Below are 25,317 nucleotides of genomic sequence, written 5' to 3' on the forward strand. Positions count from 1 at the left end.
ATGAGTCTGGGCACAAGTCCCTGGCAAACGTCCGCCCCTCAGAAGCAGCACACAAGTGTTATCCAAACAACAGTCCCCTCTACCAGGAGAAAGGATGATGAGTTCGGAGGGCAAGTGGGCTCTTTTCTGTTGCATGTGGCTTGCAGCGTTTATGCCATCAAGTGCCCCTCAATGCACCTCTAATAGCACAAAAACACGATAAAAGGGCAGATGAGTAAGCTCTGCTTTGCTGTTGCAGACTAAGGCATTTCAGGATTTAATTATACTACAGGTATATAAATTCCGGAAACATGTTAATGCTCCCGTGATTAAAATTATAGAGGGCCTAATTGAAAAAGCATAAACCGAATTGAAGAATTCCTAATTATAGTTTGCTTTGAGGTGTTAATTTCCTCCATAATGAATGCGTAATTTCTTGGAACTAGAAAAGGGGGTTGCTGCACCGGTGCGTGGGCTGCAGATGGAATGAAGGGATTATCATAAATGCAGCCAGACTATTCAGAAGAATAAACCTCTGCAGCCATGATGCTATTCTGCCTCTCTATAATTTCAGTTCTCCTTGCACAGCGCTTTTCCAAAGCAAAAGGCAGAGCTCGGAGTTAGTGAGGGATTTGCTTAGTGTGCAAAAGGAGGGGGGAAATAAGACTGGTTTAATTAAAAGTAGTCATGGTGCAAAAGAGGCAGGCGAGGAAAGAGGCAGTACATACGGTATTTCCCGTGGAAAGGTCAAACAGCAAAACAGAAGAGGAGGCAATGCCAACATCCCTCGCTGCCCAGCTTGACAGTTCCCCAAGTAACTGTAGGAGCTGATGTTGATGCAGCTTGAGGGAGTTTTCTGCCAAAGGATACACCTTATACGTAATGGTTTCTCTTGTATAAAAAAAAAAAAAAAAAAAAAATGCTTAGTTTTGAAGGGAGCTGGCGAACTACAGGATTATTAGATGTAACTTCCTGATGTTTAAATCTGCCCCATTGCCGCTGTGGTGGTGGAGGGTAAGAGATGTTTACAGATGATGACAGAGTAGCTTCAAATTGCTGCAGGGAAGCCCTTACCCTTAGGATTTTCCATCTGGCTTTTCTCCATCCTCAATTTTCCTTCATTCCAGGTGGGAGAGGTGGTAGTGAAAGTTCCATTTAAGACCTCTCCCTGGCGTCAGAAGCATGATGATGTTGCACTTTTTGGAAAGCATAGTGTCCAGAAAAGGTAGAAAGAATGTGGCTGATATGCCTGCAGCTTCAGGTGCTGAAAATCTATATTGCCCTTACCCAGGAGAGCTCATCTTTTCTATTGTACAGGGATGGTGTAACGGCAAGCAGACTGTTACCCGACCATCAGAGCCTTGACTGGTAATGAAGTGTGTCCTGAGCTTAGAAACAGAGCACATTCCCTCTTTTTGTCTTGTGCTTTTCTAAGCCTTCTAGTTGGGAGGGGAAAAAAAAAAAAAAAAAAAAAGGAAGAAACCAACAAAAATATTTTTTTCTAGTATTCTCTCTTAAAAAAGACATCAGATTCTTATGTGTGGGTTTTCCCTCTGTGGTCTGGTAGCTAGGGTTGTGGAAAAGGGAGAGAAAGCTTTGAAATCCAAACTAGGTTATTTCTGTGTCCAAATGGACCTAGTTTCATGGAAGCTGTTGGAAATACCCAAATTAATTCTGACTGAGAATCTATGCAAATACACCCATCCCCTTGTCCAAACCACTGCTTTTATGAAGGACATGGCAGAAGGTATCGGCCAGTTGCAGTAAGCACGTGCCACAGTCTCTCCTTGCCCCGCAGGTCGTTCAAGAACCACTTTGGCTCTTCCATGTCCTTGAATTTTCCTTCTGGTCTTAAACTAGCTATCACCGAGGATGGCGATAAGACCGCAGTCAGCAATGCCTGTTTAATGCCAAGCGACATTAACAAAAAGAGGGTTTGGGGGTGGGTTTTTTTAGTAGATCAAACAGATGGCAGGTGGCTCAGGAGGGAAAAAACACCTCCAAAGCCACTAACATTAGCTCCTGTTGCAGCGAAAGCCGTATCTGTCTGCACTCATTATCTTTAATCTGCCAGCACAAAATAACATTGAACTGGAGAGATAGGGGCTGGGACTGTTCTGCTGGGGAGCAGCAGCTATTATGTCTAATCTGTGTTGCAAGCCAGGTCGGGCTTATGGGGAGATGGTTGAGATAGTGGAGCACAGAGCTTTGAAATGCCCTCTGGTTATTTTTTTTTTCCCTCTTTCTTTCTTTTTTAAAATGTTTATTTCCAAGAAGATTAAACTGAGAGAATTTAAAGCATTTAAAATAATGATGCATAAATAATACAAGTAAATAGATGCAGTACCAGTGTTCTGGTGGTCTGGGTATAGAAAGAAGGTAATTTTTTGAGCTAGAAAGAAGGTAATTTTTTGAGTATGGATAGCACCTTTTATTAGACCAAATGACACAGCTGGGAAAAAATGGGCTTTTAAGCACACAAATCCTTCGTTTTGGTCAGTAAATGCTGACTGTCAATACAATTGTCTTTTTGACAACTACTTAGATTTTGTGCATGTGGCCATGTTTCTTTTTGCTGTGCACAGACACTGCAGTCATGATTAGGCTTGCTCAGAACCGGAAGGGAATATTTGCATTTTTAGATTTCTTTCAGTATTTGTCCTTCCTTGGAAAGACGTGGTCATTAGTCGCTCATAGAAGGGTAATGGTGAGTGGAACATTGTGAGGTTGGAAGCACCGATTTTAATATATGTATTTATGTATCGATGCACACGCATATGCACACACATGGGTATTTAGATGCACACACATGCACACAGCTGTTCCTTTAACTCATCATTGTACCTGCTTATTAGCACAGCGTCACTACTGGTGTTTGTGGAAGTTTGACAATCTGTTGAGTCTTTTGTGTGGTGCAGTTTTAAGAACGAGGCAGTCACCAGAACGCCTCTTTTTCCCAGCTCCTCCTGCATCTCTGCAGGTCACATCTCTCGTGATGCCCAAAGACATTTTCTATGTTATTTTGCCTTTTTGAAAGACTCTGTAGGATTAGCATATGTTCAGGCTGGAAACTCCAGACTCCATTAGGCAGAACATACTTGGCTGGTGGGTGGAATTAGGTATATTGTGCAAGAATGTGGGTATTTGTTTACATACAACTGATACTGCCTGATGCCAGGCAAATCATTCATTGCACTTTCTGCATGCCACTGTTTATACATCTGTTGGGATGAAAGTCTACCCACCTAGGGTCTGAGGCTGTGTAACATTACATTTGACATTACATTATCACTTTTTTTCCACCCCCCAGAAAAAAAAAAACCCAACAAAAAACCAAAAACAACCCCAAACAACAACAACAACAATAACAAACCCCCAAACTCTGTTGCTTTCTAATAGCTTTTTCAATTTTTAGTCAGTTCTAGGAATTTTATGTGTTGCTGCAGTATGACTGCAAGGAAATTTCAGGCAAAGTATTCCGACCAAAGATAGCATTTCATATAGTGATGCTGGTAGGATGCTTTTCCACAAATACTAATATTTTGAGTTTGCTTTTCTTTTTTCTTAAGCTTGACACAGTGCACAATTCCTTAAATAGATGCCACCGCCTGTCCCACGGGTAGCTCATCACAGTTACTGATACTGATTGGGGGGGACCATACCTCTTTTCCATACAGGGAGGATGCAGCCTTTCAACTTTCTTATTCTAGAGCCCATTTCAATCACTATAGAAATTTAACAAAGCTTGAAATTTTACCGATAAAAGAATTGCTGTGTGAAATCGCTACCCTTTGTTTCATTAATTTCAGGGTATAGCATGCCTTGGTAGTAAATCCAGACTACCGAACGGAACATGAGATTAGAAGAAAATGTGAAGAGGCTCTTACCAACCTTCTTGATTAAATGGATGGCATTATTATTGGCTCTATCTCAGCAGGTTTATTTCATAGCAATGGCAGTAATTGCCATCTCTTCTTTCTGTGCCATTTTTACAAATTTGGCTGAATTTGGGTATTTTGTTGGTATTCTTCAACTTCAGTGACTGAGTAGAAGAGTTAATTTATATGAACGTTAAAAGAACACACAAAAATAACTTTGAAATGAAGGATCTGGTGTGAATAACTTCGCAATATGAGAGACTATTTCCTCGAGTAGCATCACTATTATAAGCTTTATTTTTGTGAATGCTTTGCAGATGCGAACAAGCTGATTGATGACAGTGCAGCCCAGTGTTCGTATCAGGCTAGCTTTTGAATCTGTGACATAGCCAACATGTTCTAGAAGATGACATCGCAGAACAATCTCTTCCCCCCCCCCCCCCCCCTGTTTTCTGCATAAAAGTGTTTATTGAAAGCTAATCTTAACTTCAGTGTATCGTATTCTGCATGGAGCTGCTCCAAAGTGTAATGGGAATAGTAGCAATCTTTAATTGATTTTAATGGGTTTCGAATCAGTTCTTAAATAGACAGAAAATTGCAGAACAGTGCACTGGGTCCTGCATGTACGTCCTAGGTGGCTGTGAAACTCAGTTCATTATGTTTTGTAGATTAGTTTCAGAGCTTCTGATTAAAGGTGCTATTGAAGATATTAAGGGTGACATTTTGTAACATGTGAAGCAGGTAACTCAATTCTCAGGAAAATATGGCCAGCTGTTTGAACCCAGAAAACTTTCTGGACTTGGAAACTGTCTGTGGAGTCTATTCCGAGTGCCTGAATGTTGGATTCCAGGGTTCAGGAGGAGCCTGGTGAGGGAATACTGGCCATTATGGCCAAAGGGAAGCGGTACTGTGAGACTCAGTGTGTGCTCCGAACAGCAAGTCTCAGCATCAAGCTTTATGGCAATTACCCATTTAGTTCCTGTAAATTTTCATGGGATTTATGTTCTATAAATCTTTTTTAGAGTTTAGTGGGTTTTCGTTGCATTTTTTACAAAACCCCTTCTATGCATGTTCACGGGAGGGCTGCAGGCGCACTATAAGAAGGATCTCATTTACGGTCTAATTTCACAGGTTTTTTAGAGTAAGCTTTATAGAGTACTGATCGATTTTTATAGGATATTTCCAGCTTCCATCCCCATTATATTTCCTCAGATTTCCCATTATTTTATTTCTTATTGTTTATGTGGCAGAATTTAGGCTTTTATTTCAATACCTTTGTGAAAGGAAAAATAAAGATGTTGACGCTACTCTTCTGTCTCAGTTTGCATCACTGAAATCAACTTGGCCGTAAAACAAGCAATAGCTAATCTGAATTCTAAATGTGGGTGTCAGGCAACACATCAAACCCTTTCCCAATCCAGTATCCTGGGAGATGGCTCCATGCTGTCAGAATAAAAGCAATGAACCTTCATGGATATATACAAATATATTCACATTGGCTTAACCAAATTTGATGGGATCAGAAGTTAAATGGAAAACCAGATGATAAAAAAGCCAGTGTTACATATTTTTAACCTAGATTTTGTGACTTGAATGTTAACTTAAAGAAGAGAGAAAGCTGGCTTGTGTCAGGACTGCTGTATTTAAATAACATCCAGAGAAACTGGTCTGAGGGTGTATTTCCAGTGAACGTTTCCAGCAGGCAGGCCTGGGGTTTGATGACTGAAGTTATATTTATTTTCTGAAGTTTGTTGCAGAGCTCTGCAGTAGGAAATCAGCACTCAGTGTCTGGGGCATCTGTGCGATGCTTGCTGAGGGTATGAACTAGTATGCTGACAACGCTCCAGTGGTCTTAAGAGCTTGCCTCTTAAAAACAATTGTGCTGTAAATAAGAGAAAAGAAGCTGAGTTGGTTGTTGGCCTCCCAAATTATTGTACCTTTGACCCTGTTTGTGTGGACCCGATGCCTTTTATTCACCTCTGTGCAGCATTAAGTCTTCTGGATTGTCAGATAGCATTTGGGTTTTATTTTTATGGGGTTTGGATGGCCTTTTCAGAAGTGCTGAATCTGTTAATTCCATAGAATAGGTGCAACAAGGGCAGTTCAGTGTCCAGCTCCATGCCAGCTGCGACACCCCACATGTCATCAGTCTGAGATGACACAGCTGTTGGAAGATGGTATCTTTTCTATCCTTACTTCATTTGCTCCTCTTTGTCCTTCCTTCTTTGTATTAAGGTAACCATTAATAAGGAAACCGCTGCCGATTGGTACCGTCTTATTTCCTGTAGCCTGTCAAACAGTATGCTGGAAGTAACTGAGCTACAACTGAGGAGTTCCCCTGCTCTGTAAGGTGAACTACAAAACCTGTTCACAATAGTCTGCTAAAAAATGCACTGCAAGATCAAGCTGTACTAATTGCCACTTACTTTTGTTCCCCAGGAGAAAATATTATTGAAAATAATATGTGACTGATAATACATTTATGTGTTAAATATTAAAATTAAATGAAAATATATTAAATTTTTATATGATATGAAGAAAATTTAGTACCAAAATTGGTCCAGAGGGAGTACTCAGCTGCAGAAGCATTGTTTCTTTTAAGGTTTAATAAGTCAGGGGAGGGGGTCACTGTAAGGTTACAAAGAAATCATATTTGTTTTCATACCCTACCGTTATCAGGGGTATAGTGAAGAGTTCACATCGTTGATAAAGTACCATGCCAGGATACCAAAGCGCACTGACCCGATGCTGAATGCTTTATGGAAAGCTCTGCCTCAGCTCTGCCTCTTCACCTTCAAGCGCATCCTACATCCCAGACTTGGGTCTGCTCTAAATAGCTGGTTAGATTTGCGGACAGGCACTTCCTCGGTCCATCATCACGCTGTGCTGCAAGCTGCACAAAGTGAAACCAAGAGCAGGGGAAGGAGAAGTCTGAACGGCACTGAGAGATCTTGGTCGCACAGAAACAGGCTGTGATTTGGAATGTTGATTATTCACACTTGTACTTCCACACTGAATAGACAACTCATCATTTAAAAGATTACCTTGCAGATGATGATAAGAGCACATTTTCTTCTTCTGCAGACAACATTTGTGCTGTGGCAACCATTATGGCTGGTGCCTTTATCAGTCAATTAGACTGGAGCTGTCAAAAGTTTTTTAAAAACTTCTATTAAAGTAATGGGGATTTATCTATCTAGGACCTGTGACATTTATCAAAGAGCCTAGCCTTGGCCTCCTTTTCTAATAGCAGTGTGCAGCTGCACCACAGGGCAGTCAGCTGCCCAGCCCTCTAGCAAGCCAAGCATTTGGTTAGTGGCCCAGATTTGAGAATCTCTGGAAAGCAGAGCTTATGGATATTTGGAAACCCATCCTTTCCAGTGGTTTATAGGGACAGCAGTGTTACTTGACTGCAGTGAGGTGACGTGGAGTAGCTTAGTGCTTGGAAAGCAAGACCTCTGCTTCTATTGCCCTGCAGCATGCACATGTGTGGATTTGGTTTCAGCGTTTGCAAACGTGGCTGAATATTAAAAAGTGAAATGTAGTAGTTAGTTTTACTGTGTCATCTTTCAGTTTATTGGTACTGAAGTTGTTATATAGTATTGGGAGTTTTAATGCTCCACTTTTGTTGTCTTTTTAAACATAATTTCAATGTGCGACACTGAAACTTTCTTTTATCCAGCTGAGCATTTGCAATGGATGTATTGATTCCTGCTATGAAAGCAGTGTTAGCTGATGCTGGCTGGGAGCAGTATCTTTGAAGCTTGAGACGGGGAGAGCCCCAGGAGATCCATGTTACTACCTACCCGATAGCCAGAATAAGAGCTATTATAATAGTTTGGATATCTCCTCCTTATTTCCCTTGCCTGCTTCTTTTTCCTTCCCTCTAGCACTTCTTTTTGGAAAACTACTCCTCCTTTCCCTTAGTTGTAAACACACTGCTGTGTATCACAAAATTGTCAGTCGTAACAAGTTGCAAATAGTTGATCGTGCTCAGCGCTGAAACAGAGATGTGACTGCAACTGAAGTGCTTTTGTGGGCCAAAAGGGCAGCTCCTGCTCACCGTGTTTGTTGTGAGTTAGTGCCCAACTGCAATCTTAGGGGTCATAAATGTGTCACGGAAAGTTATCATCTTCTGAACAAAGCTGAATTACTTTTCTCTTTTGAGTATTGTTGTGGCAATGCAGATGGTTTGGCCAAACTTTAGGGTGAGTAATTGGATGCTTGTGACTCAGAATTCCCACAGGAATGTAATTCAGAGGTAGGATCATTGGATTTTTGCCCGAATGAAAAGGCGAACAGTTATGAGAGCATCATAATGCTAATGGTAGCGGGTGTGGAAGCACTAGGTGTGCCTTTCAGCAGTTCACTGGTTAACGTGGAGAAGCTGGTGTCTGAAAATGCCCTAAAGACAGTCAGGAAAATTCTACTCCAAGGTGAATACAGAACAGGAGGAAAAGAGCATAGCCTGAAAAACAAAGACATGGCAGAAAAGAAGAAAAAAGAAAATGAGACTTTGCTAGTCTGTGTACGAGCTAGGGGTGAGCTGTGAATCCTACACTTCTGGAGGGTCTAGACAGGCCAAATTACTGGGATCAAAATATCAGAAAGGGAGACCCGGAAGAATCATTTGATAAGAAAACATCTTCTCAGAGTAATAATCTTCAGTTCAGAGTAATCTTTGAAATCAGTCATGTGCTTGGCTGCTTGACCACTTCCTTTGAGAGTGGCCTCTTGACCACTGCAAAATCGCGGAGACTCGGGGGAAGAGGGGGCTGGAGGGTGGCGGCGATGAGCCGGGCAGGAGCACACAGAGACGAGCAGGCAATGTCCGTCGGTGTGAGCTGGGGCACGAAGGGGAAACATGCCAAGCAAGCAGTCAGTCATCCCTGCTGAGTTTCACCAGCATCGTTTTTTTAGGTGGAGGGAACAATGACAGCAGCGCTGGCTCAGGTAATTGTTTCATAGAAAAGGAGATAGTGTTTGAGCAGGAGATTAACGGGGTTTTGACTTGAACACAAATGGGACGTCTATTACATTTCAGTTGAATGCTCATGAACATAGTGTTGTGCTTCCAGAGCAACTCAATTTATTCCAAAGAATAAACATTAAAGGTAAAATTTCAGGTCATTAAAAAAGTGAGTTATCCCTGTGAAAGGAAGACGACATTAATGGCTAAGTAGGAAACTGAAAATATGAAAGAATACAGACAAAAGTATCTGTTATGTTCTATGTATCAAAAGTCTTGCTCGTGACAAAAAACTGCCTGAACTGGTGGAGCATATATTAAAATTGTTGCGAGAGGAACTGAGAAAGTCTTCAAAGGAAAATAAGTTCTCTAATCATTTGAGAAAAGAGTTCCATTATCTGGCAATTGATGTTGCTGGGAGCTCCTCCTCCGCAGACAGACCGGTGTATTTACAAGACTTTGTTGCTAGCAAGTGGGACAACCAAGAGAATGAGTAGGGCTAGGGGAGGTATCAGGGAGGTAGGAACAGGGAACCCTTGGCCTCTGTGTAGGCTGAGAGGAGGCTATTACATATTTATACATATATATATATTTATGTATGTACATAAAGGAAACTTTGTCTATAACCAGAAAATACAAGTATGTGGAATGTGGTAAAATAGAAACCAAGCATTTTTATGTCAGAAGGCATGTGTCAAATGCCCATAAAAATGTCAGCTACAGTTTTGCACACTGCTGACAAACAAAATTGCAAACTTTACCAGTAGTATAGCTTGTTATTGTCAGAGAGAAGGAGCAGAGTAAGAATCTGCAGGTAGTCTGTTAGTAAAGAGTGTCCAAAATGGCAAGCTAAAAGTTTCTGTTGCTAAGCTGATGAGAAGATTTAGGTTAAAGAGGTTTTTGCTTAACAGTTCCTACTAGATCCTCAACGATATTTGAAGTGTTACTGGGAAACCGGTTTATCTTTTTAAAAATCATAAAATCAATCTCAGAGAAGGTCTGAAATATTTCATTAAAGCCTCCAACAAACTGGAATTGAGGAAAGTTTTCCAAAATGCTGGTGGGACATCATTAAAAGACTGCAGTCCATACGCCTGGTAGGTGCTCCTGCTGCATTAGCAAACGCTAGTAGCAGCCTGTGCAAGGAAAACTACAGTACCGAGTAATTAACGAATTGGTCGTACTTGTAAAGATTAGTTGGTTTTGTGTCTAGCACTGGGAGCCAAATGATTTCCAAGTGATTCACTGACCGCCTTGTTGTTAACAGTGAGTGTGCCAGATACCCACAGACCTGAAGTAACAGTTAATTCAAAAGACTGAGCTAGGTTTTGTTTCACTCCTGCTTGTTGGAGGTGCCAGAACTTCGCTTCCCACAGAAGCGCTGATGAGCTATTGCTCTGCTAGAAATTTTTCAGGCCAACCTTTGCAACAATGAGCCTGTGGAAGCCGGGAGAGTGATACACTGCTGGCTATTTCCAATCTTTTAATCGATCTCCCCTATCTAGCTAAACAAAGGACCGGTCTCACAGACAGGTGAGGGCAGCATATGTGAATATCCTGACAAAAAGTAAAATGACTGCAGCGGTATCTTTCTTTGTCAAATGGGTGAGTGGTGTTAAGCAGACAGTAAACCTGCTTCAGCTGTAGCAGCATTGAACTTAAGGGCTTTGTTAACTGCCTGGGGGGGTGGGGGGAACCCAGCAGAGTATATTTGAATGCCTTGCAACCTCTTTGAGCCTTAAATAGTAAGCTAGAAATACCAAGATTGCTATTACATATCATAGAGGCCAAAAGCTCAGCAGAAATTGGAAATAATTAACATTTCAGAGTTGGAAAGAATGTGAAGAGTTGTTGTTTCCTGAAACAAAAGTGAATTGGGAGACCTGTAAAGCCACCTGCTCAGTATGTAAGCTAGCCTTTTAGTGATGGAAGGTAGGAGGACACTTGCCATCAGGAATTAATATTAGGGAACTCTATAGCCCAGAATATATCCCAAAAAGAGGTGTCAGGGAGGGCCAAAAAAAGTTACATTCTTAGAAGATGTGAGAATCTTTTTGATTTAAACTGGTTCTTGCACCCTGAAACTGTTTCAAAAGGGATCTGTCACCATTTTCACCTGCTCCGCAACTGCCGTTTGACCCAAGCAAACAGTTCTTGTTTCGTCTCGGTGGCTGCAGAAGAAAGCATCTGCTTTCTGGTATTCAGCACATGAAAAAATCCATTATAAACAGGGTATTTTATTAGTTACTCCTTTCCTCAGAGTGACAGGATTGAAATCTATTTCACCAAGGTTTATCTTGATAATGTTCAACTAAATCAACAGAGCAAGTGACCAGCATCTTACCCACATAGTAACTTTCACCGCTGCCACCATTACTGGTGTGCCAGTACAAAACATTGTACAGAACTGTGTTGACTGTGATGCCTTAGCTGTGTATTTCTTATTTTGCTTTACTCTTTTCTTTTTATGGTTGGAAGTATTCTTTAAGGCTCTAATCTTACCTTGCTCTCTCCCTCCTAGTGTCTATCAACTTGTTGTCAAGGAGGAGAAGCTGCAGAAAGCACGGAGAGCTGCAGACATCGTTGAATGCTTCTCTGTCCCAGTGAGCTACAAGAACGCTTCCAGTCTTGACTCACCGCACTACTTTGCAGCCGAGCTGAAACCCATCAACCTGCCCGTCACACAGCCATTCACGGTGGGCGACAATAAAACCTACAATGGCTACTGGAACGCTCCGCTTTCTCCTCTGAAAAGCTACAGCATATACTTCCAGGCTCTTAGCAAGGCAAATGGAGTAAGTGCAGAGAAAATTGAACTGGATCTGTACATATGACCATCTCTATCTATCCTCCTCATCTTCCTCCTTCCTTCTTTATTGGATGCCAGTTTAACCCCTCCTTATTACCCTCTTACAGAAAATTTATGAAAATTAAACATGCCATTACTTGTCATTCACTCCAGTCTCTTTCTGATGCCTAGATCCGATGAGAAACCTGTTAGGGAGCCAGTCTCTGTAAAGGCACATGCTGGCATGTGATTTAGAAAACAAATTGCTTAGAATGTGGGTATTTTCTTTCCCCTTGCATATGTATGCATGTCAGAGTAGGGGCTATTGTGCTTTTAAAAGACGTAACTGCAATGTACCAATAGTCTCCAGTTCACAGTGCTTGTGAATTTGAGGGGACATTGTGAGACGAGAACTGCCCAAAGGCTATGACGTTGGATGACCTTGTAGCTTGCATTTGATCACATCGTCATGTAACACTTACTGTTGGGAGTTTCAGCTTCAGTAAGTTGTACTGCAGGGGAGACCGTGTGCACATCTGCGTTCCTCCTTTTGAATACTCTGGACTATATTTTTACATATGCTTACTCTGCGATATTAGGTTTAAAATGGAGACTGCACAGAAAACATAGTCTGCCCTATTCTCAGGCTCAAACACCCCAGCAGATCCCGTCACAGGAAAAGGGAAGGCCCCTTTTCCATCTTCCATCCTCCTATTCCAGCCTAGGGTAGTTCTGATCTCCCCTTTACCTCTGCCATTTCAGGTCAGTTCAGCTAAAGCGTATAGGCTAGATCCAGTCTAAGCCCTCCTTCACCTTCCTCCCCTTTGACTCCTCTAATTGCTCTTGATTATCACATAACGTGATACAGTTTGACGCTGTGGCCTGATGAAGAGTCTGACAGCATTAACATGGCATCAAGAAGTGGGATAGCAGAGTCTGTTATTGCTCATTTGGCAGTGCTTTCGTGAATCTAACTTCAATATAGATAAATTCTTTAAGACATCACCTCCAAAAGAGCAAAATTAGAAAAATCAATCAAAGATGGATGATGTAGGCTTTGGTCTACACTTGGGGTAGTATCTTTTATACCCAAAACACAGCTGCGCATCATAGAGGACTGTGCGTTGTTTAACAGGCTGGAAATGCCAATGAGTGTTCACAACATATCTTGGTGTTTTACAGCGTTCATTTATCACCTTTCTCCTGCAGTTTCTCCTGTATGGCTGACAAGCACAAATCTCTCCAATACTGTGCTGTTTTTCACCTTGGTTTCCTTTCTAGTTGATATAGTTCCCTTCCAGCACTACTCAATTAATTCAATTTTGGATTTGCCTTTATAAAGGAAATTGTGAAATATACGTGTCTCTGTGTCTAGTTAGTTCCCCCTTGTAAGACAGCTAATTGCTAGAGAATGGATCCCCAGGGAAGAAAAAAATTTATTTGCTTAAATACGATACAATTTGCCCTAAATGGGTTATATGAATGGGAACGTAGGCTTCCTCTGGCATTCTGGATTAAAGCAGCGCTAACGTGAGCCTCCTGCCTTTTCTGGATCTCTGTAGCTGGCAGGCTGCATCACACTCTACACACGAGATGATAAAGGCTCAAAAAAGAATGACTTGCTTGGGCTGTTCTGATAAGAACACAAGACTGTAAAGGACTTTTTAAGCATAAGTTAATCAAAAGAGTCTGTATGCAAGAATACAGAGTCTATGAGAGCATGAGAAGCATCCTTGCCAGACACAGCACATTCCTATTTGAGCAAGCAATTGCCTCTTGTGTGAATACTTTATGTTGGTGCAGTATATGTTTATATATTCTTGAAGTGCAGTGCTATAGGAAAAAAACACAGAGGGAATGTCTAGGAATAGAATATGGATCTTCAGAGGAGTAGCTGTGATACTTTTTGTTTCTTGCTAAAATCCTTAAGCCCCACACCTCAAAAATCAGGTCTGATTTGCATCCAGTCTTTTGGAGCTTTAAATAAGAAGGTTTGTTTGTTTCCCAGAATTGTTTACAGGTATCATTTGGATTTAAGAGTTCTGGGGTTTTACTTACGACTATAACCTGAGCTGCTTTTACCAGTCTTCCTAAAGCCTATTAATAACTGTGGCTGCAACGCGGCATTTTTGATAATGGGCATCTGAAAAATATCTGAAACAGTAACAGTTTTGCACAATTAAAATACAGCCTTATGTTCTCTTGCACGAGAAACTTAACAGAGCATTGCTGCTCATTTTTTAATTAGGGTATTCTATAGTTTAATTAATCACTGACAGTTGTGGAATGATGAAACTTCTTTCCACACCTGGAACCTGCAAAGAGAAACCTTTATGCAGTGAACCAGAACGTCTTCCTTTGGAAATGTAGGACTCCAGGGAGAGCTTAATTTGAAGAAACATTCTGTATTTGGTCAAAAAGCTTGATTAGGAGGAGGTTAGTAGTGTTACAGGAGTTCTGCATTGTTTCAGCTCCTCTGTTCATTGAGAGTTGTGCTCATTTGGTGTTCTTGTCTGCTCCGCAACCATTAGCCATGATTGTTACAGTGAAAGGAACATAATTAACAGCTGGATGCAAAACAAGTATGGCAAATTGCTACAAAATCAGATCACAAGCTTTTCTGCCTTCTCTTGTGCAATGTTGTACTTGTTTGGGAGTTTGAATGAGATCGCTGTTGCTGGCTGAATTCTTTTCTGTGGACAGTTGCATGAAGTTTAGTCAATGTGGTGCAGCTTCTAGACAGGGGTCTAAATAGACCATGTGTGAAACAGAATAGTTTTCAGCTTTGTTATAGAAAATGCTTCCAAATCGTGTGAGTTTCTCTCCTAGGGACTGTTGAAAGCCAGATGCTGAGCTGAAATGTGTCAGTTTGAAGTAAGTTGGGGGGGGAGGAAACAGGAGCTCCAGGCTTTGTAACTGGGGGGGTGACAAGCGCTGTTAGTTACTGCTTAATTGTTAGGAGTTAGCCCAAGGGGTGACACAGGGAGAAGAAAGGACAACTGCCTTCTTTCTCCTCTGGCAGGGTCTCCACACATGCTGTCGCAGCCATCCAGGTAGTTAACTGATATTTGCTAGTTGTCCTGCTGCCACCTGCTACAGATGGCTGCCTGACAGAGCGTGAAGTTTTCCTTGTCGGAAAAACCTCCCTGAGCTCAGCTCCTTTAAAACACCAGCCCTTCCAGTGCTTATCCCGCTGAAAGCTGAGGCCAGGGTGGCAATACTGTGTTACTCCTTATCCTCTCTTATCCTTATACTGACATGATAATCAAAGTTAAATTTTGGAGGTTTTATTGTCCCCAGGTTCTTTATCTGGGTCATTGTAGGTGACAGTCTCTGGTTAGTGATCCAGCAACACGCTCAAATGGGGCAAACTCTCTGGCTGCACTGTGAAACCTGCCCGGATTTTTTGAGCAGCTCAGAAACCAGAGCTTCCCAAAAATCCCTCCTGGAGTTGCATTTTACCTCATTGAGCTGAAATGAAATCCGTAATGGCACAGTTGCAATCAGTAACTCTTGGCCACTTTTCCTCTAAGTGGGAGATGAGGCAGGAGGCTCCGTGACACAGCTGGAGGTGATGTGGGGACACTGCCAGCTGCTCCTGCAGCCTGGTGCTCCAACAGGTGAATGATGTTTTCAGGCCAGAATTGTGAAAAGTAGCACCACAGGAATCAATGAGAATATTATTTTTGAGGGAATGATAGACTCTACAGAGATTCTTATTGATTTTTTTCCCCTCTCTAATGACTTGTACTACATGCACAATCAGGCAGTTCATTATTATCAGGGGGACTTCAGGCTGGATTTCTAGATGCTGACAAGTCTACTCACAGTACACAACATTCTTCTTCTGGGACGTTTTGGAGGTATGGATAGAGCTGCCAGCAGAGAGGTGGCATTCGTGCCTGTGGAAAAATGTAGTGAGGTGCTTCAGTTCAGCATGAACTGTGCTCTGAAAAATGAAGTGGCACCAAGGCCACCTGCATTGCTTCTGTGAACCATTAAACAGCTCTGAAGACGTCTCTGTTCAGTGGGGTTTGGGGTGTACAGTTATGTTCACTTAGATTAACTTCTTAATCTCACGTTGGAGTTGCTGGGGCAGAAATAAAGCAGCTGTGGAAGTACTTTGCTCTTTGCAAGCCCCCGTTCCCACACCTGGTTGGCCATCTTGGGCCAGTGCGTGTGCGGACCTGAGAGTTTTCTGGGTAGCAAATATAATCTTCCCCCAGTTTCCCTCACGTCTGAGAGGTTTGTGCTGCGGGTATTCGATGATTGACTGTATAACATTGAAATAACTTTCTATTGTAAATAATAAAAGCCCTAACTGCTTTGTTAAACCTCCCTTCTCCAAATGACACAGATACTAAACCCAGCTTGTAATTGGAAAGGCAGTCTTAGCTTTTGCTTAGTCTCTCAGAGATCTAGCAGTTTCCTTGAGCTGGCAATAGAAATTATAGGGGAATCCATTGATCTTGCACAGACATATGCACATGATCAGTTTTAAAGACAGCAAACAGTAGGCTTCAGTGTGATAAAAAAGAGACACATGATGTAGAGCTCCCCTGAACTTGGGCAAAATCTGTTAAGGACGGAAAAAAATAACTCCTTAAGATGTTCAGTGGACAGAACCACCGTTTCTATCCTGTGCAGAGCAGGTTGTCAGCAAACATGCTGGGTGTAAAGCTGGGACATGGGGAACTAAAGCTGAAACTGAGGCCAAGTGGGATGTTGGTAATTACTTGTCTGCACCAGCAAAAGTTCAGATTGTCTGTCCCTGATCTGAGCTGCCTGATGGAGCTGTGCCTGGTGCAGGGGGCCCTGCACGGTGTGCCTGGGGACAGCAGGTCTCACTGCTGCTGGCAGGTGGTTCTTCAGGCAAGGCAAGCATTGCTTAACTAAGGCAGAGTCATAATAATAGTAAAGGAAAGAAAAAATGGTGGGTGTGAAAACAGATGGATGAAAAATCTCTGCTTCTTTTGTTGTTGCTCATAGTCTGTAAACAGCAAGCTGTCATTTTAAAAGAAAAGGGAAAAAAAAAAATCATTTGCCCTTTTAGGTTGTGAAGACGCAGCTGTCACATAAACATATGTCCTGCTGCCCTCCTAGCCCTTTTCTGCAGAAAATTGTTCCCATCCAAACACTGAAGAGACAGAGACAGAACTTGTCTTCTTATCATCCACTGTACTTCAGTGAGATGCATGTTTCGGAACCTAAGTAATTAGTAGACAGCATCAGCTCTCTTGCTTTGAAAAAGAAAGAAACAAAGTATATTAAAAGAATGTTTAAAAAACAAAAAATCTGAAAATTCAGAAGGATGCTATAACAGGCTCACGGTATGTGGTTTCAAGTCTGCGTGCATGGGCTGTGTTGGCAGAGGGGGCTTGACCCGCTCCTCGGCACAATCTGGGCTCTCTCCAGAGGGTTTCCAGCTCATCCGAACTGCAGCTCCTGGTCTGCCCTCCAGGAACAGTCTGCCAGCACTCCAAAATCCAGTCCTCACGGGACTTTAAAAATTTAGCCAGGGTTCAACCCTGAGTGCAGGTACACAGTAATCAGGTTTTATTCATATAGGAAGTAAGTTCTGGAAGACAAACTTATGTAAATATGTTCTAATAAACACGTAGATGGGCTTAATATGCGGTAAGCTTTCTGGATAGAAAGCATGTTGGAAAATGAAGGTTGGATCAAGAGCTGTACGATGTCTTCATGCAGTGTTTTCCCACTCCACAATCTTGCTTAAAATACGCCTATGTTTTTCTGTTATGATTTGAGAATAAGATATTGGCAGTGATACAGAGCTGTAGAAGTAGTGCTACTGGGATCTTAAAAGATAAGTTATTCCTGTGACTTCAGCCATAATACAAACTAGATCTCTTTACGCCAAATATGGAGGATCTTGGGTCATTGTCAGGAATGTTGCAGGTGTATAAGACCTTGTAAAACTTCTGTGCTGTCATAAAATCAGAAGTTGGTATCGCAGCCTTTGAAAGAATGTTCAGAAACAACACGGAGACTGAAATATGGGGAAATTATTTTTGTTTTTCTAAAATGGTTTTTAGTGTCCTTTATTTCATTATTTTTCTTGTAATTGCTTTAAGCCATCTGGATGGATAATTTAGAATTATCTGCGTTGTTTGTTCTTGCTTTTCTCTTGGCTAATGAGAAGCATCTTGCTTTACTATGTACAGGAAAGCACCTTGTCTGAATCGAAAGCAGTATTTTTCAGAAAATAAGTGTGATTGTGGCAAAATGGTTTTGCTGATTTTTGGAAAAAATGTGTATTTCTTTTGGGTTTTGGTAGAAAAGTTCACACAAACAATTCTCAGCATTGATCAAAGAGCAATAGAGTAAATTTCAAGATACCTCATTTTTATGAGACACCAAAGTGATGAGCAGTTGGTGATCAACAAGGTGATCCATGCAATAATCAGCCCTAATCAGGAATATGGACTAAGTTCAAGTCTTTAAACTTTACCATCCCTAGTAGCCAGACACCTTGTGTCTGTACAGCTTTCTTTTATCTTTTAATTTTCAGAAGATGTAATTTGAAATGAAGTTCTCAAGTCCAGATGTCTTGTTCTTCTAGTGATTGATTGCCCTTGCTTTTGGCAGTGCCAGATCATGGTCTTCTAATAACTATGATTGTCTGTGCTAAATGCAGTAATTAGTAGATGTAGATGCAAACAGAATACACTGCATCCTGTCTTCTCAAATTACCCTGTGGGAGGGCAGGGAGCAGGAATATGCACATGCTTAAATAAGATCAGTTACAGCATCATTAACAAGATTTTGGGTTTTGTTTTCTCACCGTTTCTCAGCATTGACTGATTTCTCTAGCTTTTTGTTAGACTTTGAAGCTAGCAGAAAGCAATTCATACACACAAAAATTTTCCTCAACAAAATGTGAGCAAGTATCCACCTACTTTTAGACTGAAAAAATACTATCCTGATTTTTTATTTTTATTTTTCATCGCTGATTTTCCAGGTCACCTTGTCATAGATTGCAAACTACATCAGGATCTGTCTGTCTTATAATTCCCAGCATTATGTGCTGAGGCTGTGCTCTGAAAGTAAAGCTATGTTTTTCCAGCTTCATATATCATCACTAGCAATAAAGATTTTGGATTTCCAGAATAGCTGGCAATTGGCACTGATTATACACAAGGCAGAGATGAATGGGGAGCTGTGTTGCACAGCTACGTTGACTTTGCAGAGCCGACAGCTGAACAGGTTGTGTAGCAAGTTGAATTTTGAGGGGGAGAAGGGTTGATGCACCAAAGAGAGGTGCTTCTGGTTTACTGGGGTAAACAGTGCTCCAGTTCCACTCTGGGGCTGTATGGCTCGGAAAGGAAGCCCTTAATAGACACGATATGTACTTGGTGGTCCAGAAGTTTCTTAAGAGAGTTTGAAGGAAAAATCAAAAGGACAGTTTGTCCTTCTGAATATCTCATCATTTCTAGGCTACACCAGGGTTGCTTATATCCAGATGGTGTGGCTGACTGGTGTCTTGAGGAACGCATAGACAGAGATCAGAGAGAATCGCTCTCGTGTTTCCCAGGGGAGATCCTGCCGTTGTCCCCTTCCTAAGTGCAGCGTAAGTGTTAGGAGAAAGGCACGACGATGGGACTGCGTGTTTCTGCTCAGACCAGGGAAGTTCTGTCACAGATGGAACAGCTTTTTCTGCAGGAGCAAATTCAGACTTTCAGAGTTCATCTTACTGCTTGAGGATGGAATGAGATGCTCAGCAGTGCGTTTGCTAGGCTGTTGTTTCCAGAGCCCAGCCAGCATCCATATTAATGTGGCATTGTTACACACGGTAATTTATGCAGTATTCATTACACTTGAGACATGTACAGGAGCATGTAAAGACATAAAGTGCTACAAAAACCCTGCAGCAGATTACTGTCTGACAAAGTGGGCTTTTTAACCAAAGCAACACATTAAGATTTGGATGGCAGTCATTCGTTGGACAGAAGCAGCCCATGCCAATAAGGGCTGTAGAATGAGGAGCTGGGGATACCAGAAAGGATGTGTTTTCAGCGGAGGTGGCCTGAGAGGGCTGCTGAGTTTGAGCTGTTAGTTAAGCCAAATACAACATTGCTGTTCCGATCCAAACTCCTGTTTATGCAGATCTGCAGGCTCCGAGGTGGATTGAACAAAAGTGTTGGGTTTCATCCCAGCTCTGCAATGAAAAGCTGCAGTAGTGTGGGTTGGATTTGAATAGCTCATTTGGCAGAGCTAGCCATACAGCATGCTGTTTTGCTTCACATACATATCAGAGAGATGAAATATTCGAATAACTACCTCAGTATCTGTTTGCCATGTGTTAAATAAATACCCAATTTGCAAAATTTGCAGTAATGGTGCATGAAAATTAGATGTACAGTTGCATGTACTTTTGACCCAAGGCTTGTCTGCCTGTTATAGATCAGGTCATTTAACTGGTAAATGCTATTAGTTAATCAGGCAGTTACGTGGGACCCATCACTCAGACACTGAGTGTGGAAAAACATGTTGTCACTCAACTTCTCAGCAGTTAGAGAAGCAGCTGTAGGCAAGTCCGTTGGTATGGAGTGGTTTATGCAACTAAAACTGTTGGTGGTATTTACAGAGATGAAGCGTAAGAAAAATGCTTATTTGTTTTAGTACCTTTTTAAAGGGATGTATGTTTATTGTAGATGGGCAAATTACACACCTTGATGTTTTCCTTTTCTTTTTTATTTTATTTTTCAGGAAACAAAAATCAACTGTGTCCGGCTGGCAACAAAAGGTATGTGCGTGTCTCTCTCCTGCAAAGCACAATGCCAGTAATGTAAAAGCTGCAGTGGTGACACAATTTGATTACAGTTAGTAGTCAAAGAACAAACACCACTCTCTCCCCACCTCCTCTTGTTGTTTGTTTTTTTTGTTTGGTTTATTTTTTTAAAGGAAGATTACAAAGGCAAAATGACAATTTCCAGAACCACTCTACTAGATGTGTGGACTGTTATTTTTTTGAAAGACAAGGTATCTGTCCCTGCAGTTCCTCCTTTCCCTTGTTCTGTTGACAGCTTTCCAGTCCTGAGGACTGTTCTTGCTATCAGCAGAACATCACTGAAAAAGCAACGTTAACTTCCTATGAAATTTGTTTTTTCCATAACTGTATAAAGCAGAAAAGAAGAGATCTCTCATAAGCCTAACATTGAGTACAGTGGGACATAGTTCTTGTATCACACCACTTTCATGGTATGATTCAACAAACTAGTACTGTACGTTCCTTATTTTCATTGCAGTTAGTTCAGAATAGACCAAACTGATAGGTCAAATAGACCAGAATGAGCAAACCCGAGACAAGTCCTGTTAAGATGCAGTGCTCCGATGCCCAGGTTGCTTCACGAGGTGTAACTCTTGAGGGACCGATGGTGACAATGCCTGGGTTCCTTGGAGTTCAGAGTTGCTTTTAACAACTCTTCTAAGGACTTCAAAATCATCCCAGGGGCTCCTTTGCCAGCAGAGGTGTCAGAAACCAATTTACTTGTAACACAGAGGAGTAGCTGTAAAAAGACTTGCTCAATACGTGCTGTAGTCTCAAACTGAGCTGTAAGGGAAGGATCGGGTAATTGCCGTGGCCGTGCTACAGGTAGTTCTCAGTTTCCAAAACTTAGGGTTGCTGTCTTGTGCTCTCACTGCTCTGCTGTAATGTGAAATAACTGCATTACTGCCTGTGGAGTCTTCCAAGAGTTAAACTACATTGGCAGGAACCCATGACTTTCCTTTTTCCTTTGAGGCACCATCCCATTTTTTCCATTCTTATCACTCCTTTCTGTCATGTGCAGTACCAGAAGCTGGTTACTTCCAGGTACTTTCTCCTGATCACCTCTGCATTTGCACTTACAGAGGAGCTGAGAGGGCTCAAAGCTGCCCCAGCTAACAGTTGCTGGATGGCAGAAGATGACTTTTTCCATCTTCTTACGGAGACATCCCCAGTCTGTTACAGAGCGCCACGTGCTGGGGTGGCAGGTGCTGCATGAAGTTCCCACCTGTGCAGCTGTTTCACCACTGAGACCTGATACACGAGCTGGTGGGTCTGTAAGCAGTTGTGTCACCACTGAAAGCCAAGGAGGATGAGCCATTTCTCCCCTTCCTCCTTTTTCATCTGTGAGAGCCACAGATGCTGCTGCTCCCCATATTCTCTTGTTGCTTTTCTTTTAAAAAGTTCCTCATAAAATCTTTATTTAATTCATTCCTCTGGGTTTACAAACATCTGTGTGTCTTAGTCTCCCCTCCTTCCCCCTGAGTTTTTCCAGCTGCTAGTGATGTGACCATTTCAAATTCTTTATTTTGGCTTTCTGGGGGTGGAAAGAGCTGGACTGGCGAGTCTGGGTGGAATGAGCATCCCCAGGATTTTCCCAGAATATGACTAGAGATCTCTTCAAGAGATCATAGAAACTGTATTAATTCGTTTTTGGAGACCTGTAGTTTCTCCCATTTCAATTGTTCCATTTTCTGGAGTTGGTGGAAGAATGTTGTCATGCTAGCAGGAAAGGTATTTGCTCTGTAACTATTCAAATAAAAACCCACCAACTATACAGCTTGAAAAGTCCCATTCTTGCATGAGCTTTTGATTTGCTTTGTCTGATGTGGGTCCTTCAGAAGAGTGTCACATAAGTGTTTGACCTTGAATTGACTTCTGCAAACTGATTTAATCTTCATTTACCAGTTAGGTCACCAGGCAGAGTCCATAAGCTCCCCTCATTCTGTTGTTTCTGAATGTGGTCTCTTTTTAAAAAAGGATCTCTTACTAGTATTAATTTCATAAGAGATATAAAAGAGAGGGGTAGAGTTTGAGGGTGCCTAGAGCCACTGCTTTTTGGTGAGCTTAGTTTTTAGGATTATTCTTGATTGACACAAATGGAGAAGGACAAGAAATGATGGTAGGTAGTTCTCATGTTTATTCTCACTGTCTCAATGGTTACAACTTTTGATTTATAGGCAGATATCTGATTTCTGTGCATGCGATGTGGAAATTCCTTTGGTGTTTGGTTTTGGTTTTTTTTTTTTTCCTTCCTTATTTTTCTCTTGTCCTTGCTCTGTGAATTGCCATGTTGTATTTGTCAGTGCCTGACCATTAGCAAGGACACGGGAATATGCACAACTGTGGCTAATTTTATGCAGTTTTAGCTCTTCAAAGGTACAGTATTGCCTTGCAGCTCACCAGCAAGGTAGCATCACAAGTGAATTTGTAGTCTTGATAACATAACAGTATCTTCCATTGCTGGCATCTGTGAAGTATGAGCAGCTGAGCAATAGCTGAACAATGTGCTTCTGTGGTTTGCAGCTTTCCCATAGTTTCAGGTTTCCACACGTCATGAGGATGAATTCCCACCATACGTTAGCTCCGTATGAGTAGGAGGACTCAGACACTCCACATCCCAGCCCCTGAAGGGAGGTGTCGCAGCTGCACTCTGCTGTGTGGCAGTGGACAGAGATGCTCACGGATCTATAATTACACTGTGAACTGATCAAAGGCTGATGGCTGGGATGTTCTAGATGACCTACTGTGTCTGTGCTGTCTTCTGTCTACTCATTATATTGATTATCTTTAATGGCATTGCCCTGTATTCGCCTTTGTTTGCATTGTTCTCTTTCTGAGGATAGAATGAGCAAACCTGTAGAAAAAAAATCATCAGAGCTGCTAGCAGAGATACCACTGTGGTGTCTTTGGTAAGACTAAGGGGGGAAAAGAACCACTTTTTTGGAATCAAGCCTAATCTCAGCATTGACAACTTAAAAGTTCTGCTTTGAGTTGGTACCAGAGAAGAAGTAAATTTTGTTTTGATGCAAGAAAATAAATACATACTACTGATGCCAGACTAAACATTCCTTTTAGGATATAGGCCTAAGTTTTCCATCCCTAGACATCTGACACTGCAGTAGCTCCGTTAACATCAGTGAAATGAGTTCTGATCTACACCAGTGACAGGAAGATTAGGATCCAGGCATGTTAAAGCAAGATGAGTATTGTCTTGAAGTACTGCATTAACAAGGGCACTAAATGTGAGTGTGGGAGTAATTAGCAGTAAAATGTATTAGGCAGTGTGTTACTGGGGGATTATAACACATCTTGGGTGTTGCTGCAGGGCACCTGTTCAGGTGCTGAGTAGCTTTAATTACTTGAGAGATGCATGAGGCTGTTCCACTGCTGCTACTTCGGCAGGCTGGGAGGCAATTCACTCTGTATGTCCCGTTGCCTCAAAACCAAGGCAATGGAAGCAGACAACTCTTTGAAAAGTGTTTCAGTCCATTAAAGAGAGTTTGGGAGTTTTCCCAGTTTTCTCTCCTCCCTTTTTAGCAAGAAATAGACTGTTCAGCTCGACCCTTTTTCAGTTCAGCTCAGCTTTGTGCAAGAGCTGCTTCCCACCTCTCCCGCCGGTATGCTCCTCGGCGTGGTTTGCTGCGTGCTGCTCCTGTTTTGATGAACTTGATTGCTGTGGCAGCAAGAAAGACCTCTCAGATCTTGTATATTGGGTTACTAACTGTCGGGGTGGGGTTTGGCATTCCAGAGCACTGGGTCATGACACCAGTGGTGCACCCTCCAGAGCAGAGCTGACAGATGCCCAGCTGGGTCAGCTTTGCTGAGCTCGTTGCCTCCCATCCAGTGGCTCCAGGGTAGGAGCTGGCTGATGCCAGTGGCGGGGACTCATTGTCAGCCTTTGCTGTGGTGACATTTGACAGTCCATCAGAAAGCTCGCTACATCTGCCCAGTCTGTGTAGCCATTTCACATTTTGCCAGCATGTTTTACATCCACAAGCGTTATTAACCTTTTGTATGTACATATGTATTTATTTTCAGATTCGTTGCTCTCAGATTTCTTACCACTTCCAGCCATAAACATCTCTCCTCGCGTGGGCTACTCCTCTTTTTTTACATTACCGGAGTAATGTCGTCTTTCACAGCATTAGTCACTCGGGTGCATATCATTAGCATAAAACACTCCTTAAAAAATAAGTTCCTAATTAAACCCCAATTTACCAGCTCTCTGCCATACAGTTTCTATGCAGACATTTATTTATTAGTTTTACCATTTGGTTGCCTTGATAGCATTTATTTTAATATGTCCCATTCTTTTTGAATTAACTGACTTGTTCTCCCTGTCTTAAAGCAACATATTTATATTGACACTTTATTAGAGAAAATTGTAACCTCTTACCAAGAAAGAGCGATTACCTCTTGTATTCTTAAAGTGCATTAAATTAATTTCACAGTGTAATTGAAACCAAGGCAGAGGGCTCATTAATGGTTCCTTATCTCTCTATACTCATTTCTTCTTTCTTTAAAATTTAAGTTCTTGGAAATGAAGGAATGGAACTTTATAATCATTACGAGGTACATTCCCCCCCCCCCCCCCCCCGTTTTTTTCCTCTTGTGCATGCTGCCTGGGAACAATTTTCCTTGTTCTTAGCATTAATAGGTAGGCAACAGGTGACCACATGAAACCCGCCCAGCCTCTTGAGCACAGATGATTATCAGTTCAGGAGAAGGAAAACTGTTCAAACTTGCAGAAGTCTGAGCAGCTTCATGACTTCTTGTTTTGTATTTGGTTTGCACAGGAAAAGACCTTTACGGTTCTGTTAACCCCAGGGCACAGGGGCGCTCCTTAACAGCACCCATGTTGCGCTGAGGTGAGTGTATACCTGTGCAGAGGGCCACCTGAAGGACTCAGCAC

The 25,317-nt window shown here is 41.9% G+C and overlaps 1 protein-coding gene across 4 annotated transcripts in view; it reads left to right on the forward strand.

The window, feature by feature from the left end:
* The window catches only part of PTPRT (protein tyrosine phosphatase receptor type T), a 467,104-nt gene that overhangs the window by 350,127 nt on the left and 91,660 nt on the right, over nt 1–25,317 (forward strand). For all 4 annotated transcript variants that reach the window (XM_080405963.1, XM_080405961.1, XM_080405964.1 and 1 more), the window contains exons 12-13: nt 11,348–11,621; nt 20,345–20,381. In XM_080405963.1, coding sequence (XP_080262089.1) covers nt 11,348–11,621; nt 20,345–20,381 — 311 coding nt within the window. The remainder of the gene's footprint in view (nt 1–11,347; nt 11,622–20,344; nt 20,382–25,317) is intronic.

The sequence above is a fragment of the Falco punctatus genome (genome assembly GCF_963210335.1).
Source record: "Falco punctatus genome assembly, chromosome: 10".
NCBI classification, from domain to species: Eukaryota; Metazoa; Chordata; class Aves; order Falconiformes; family Falconidae; genus Falco; species Falco punctatus.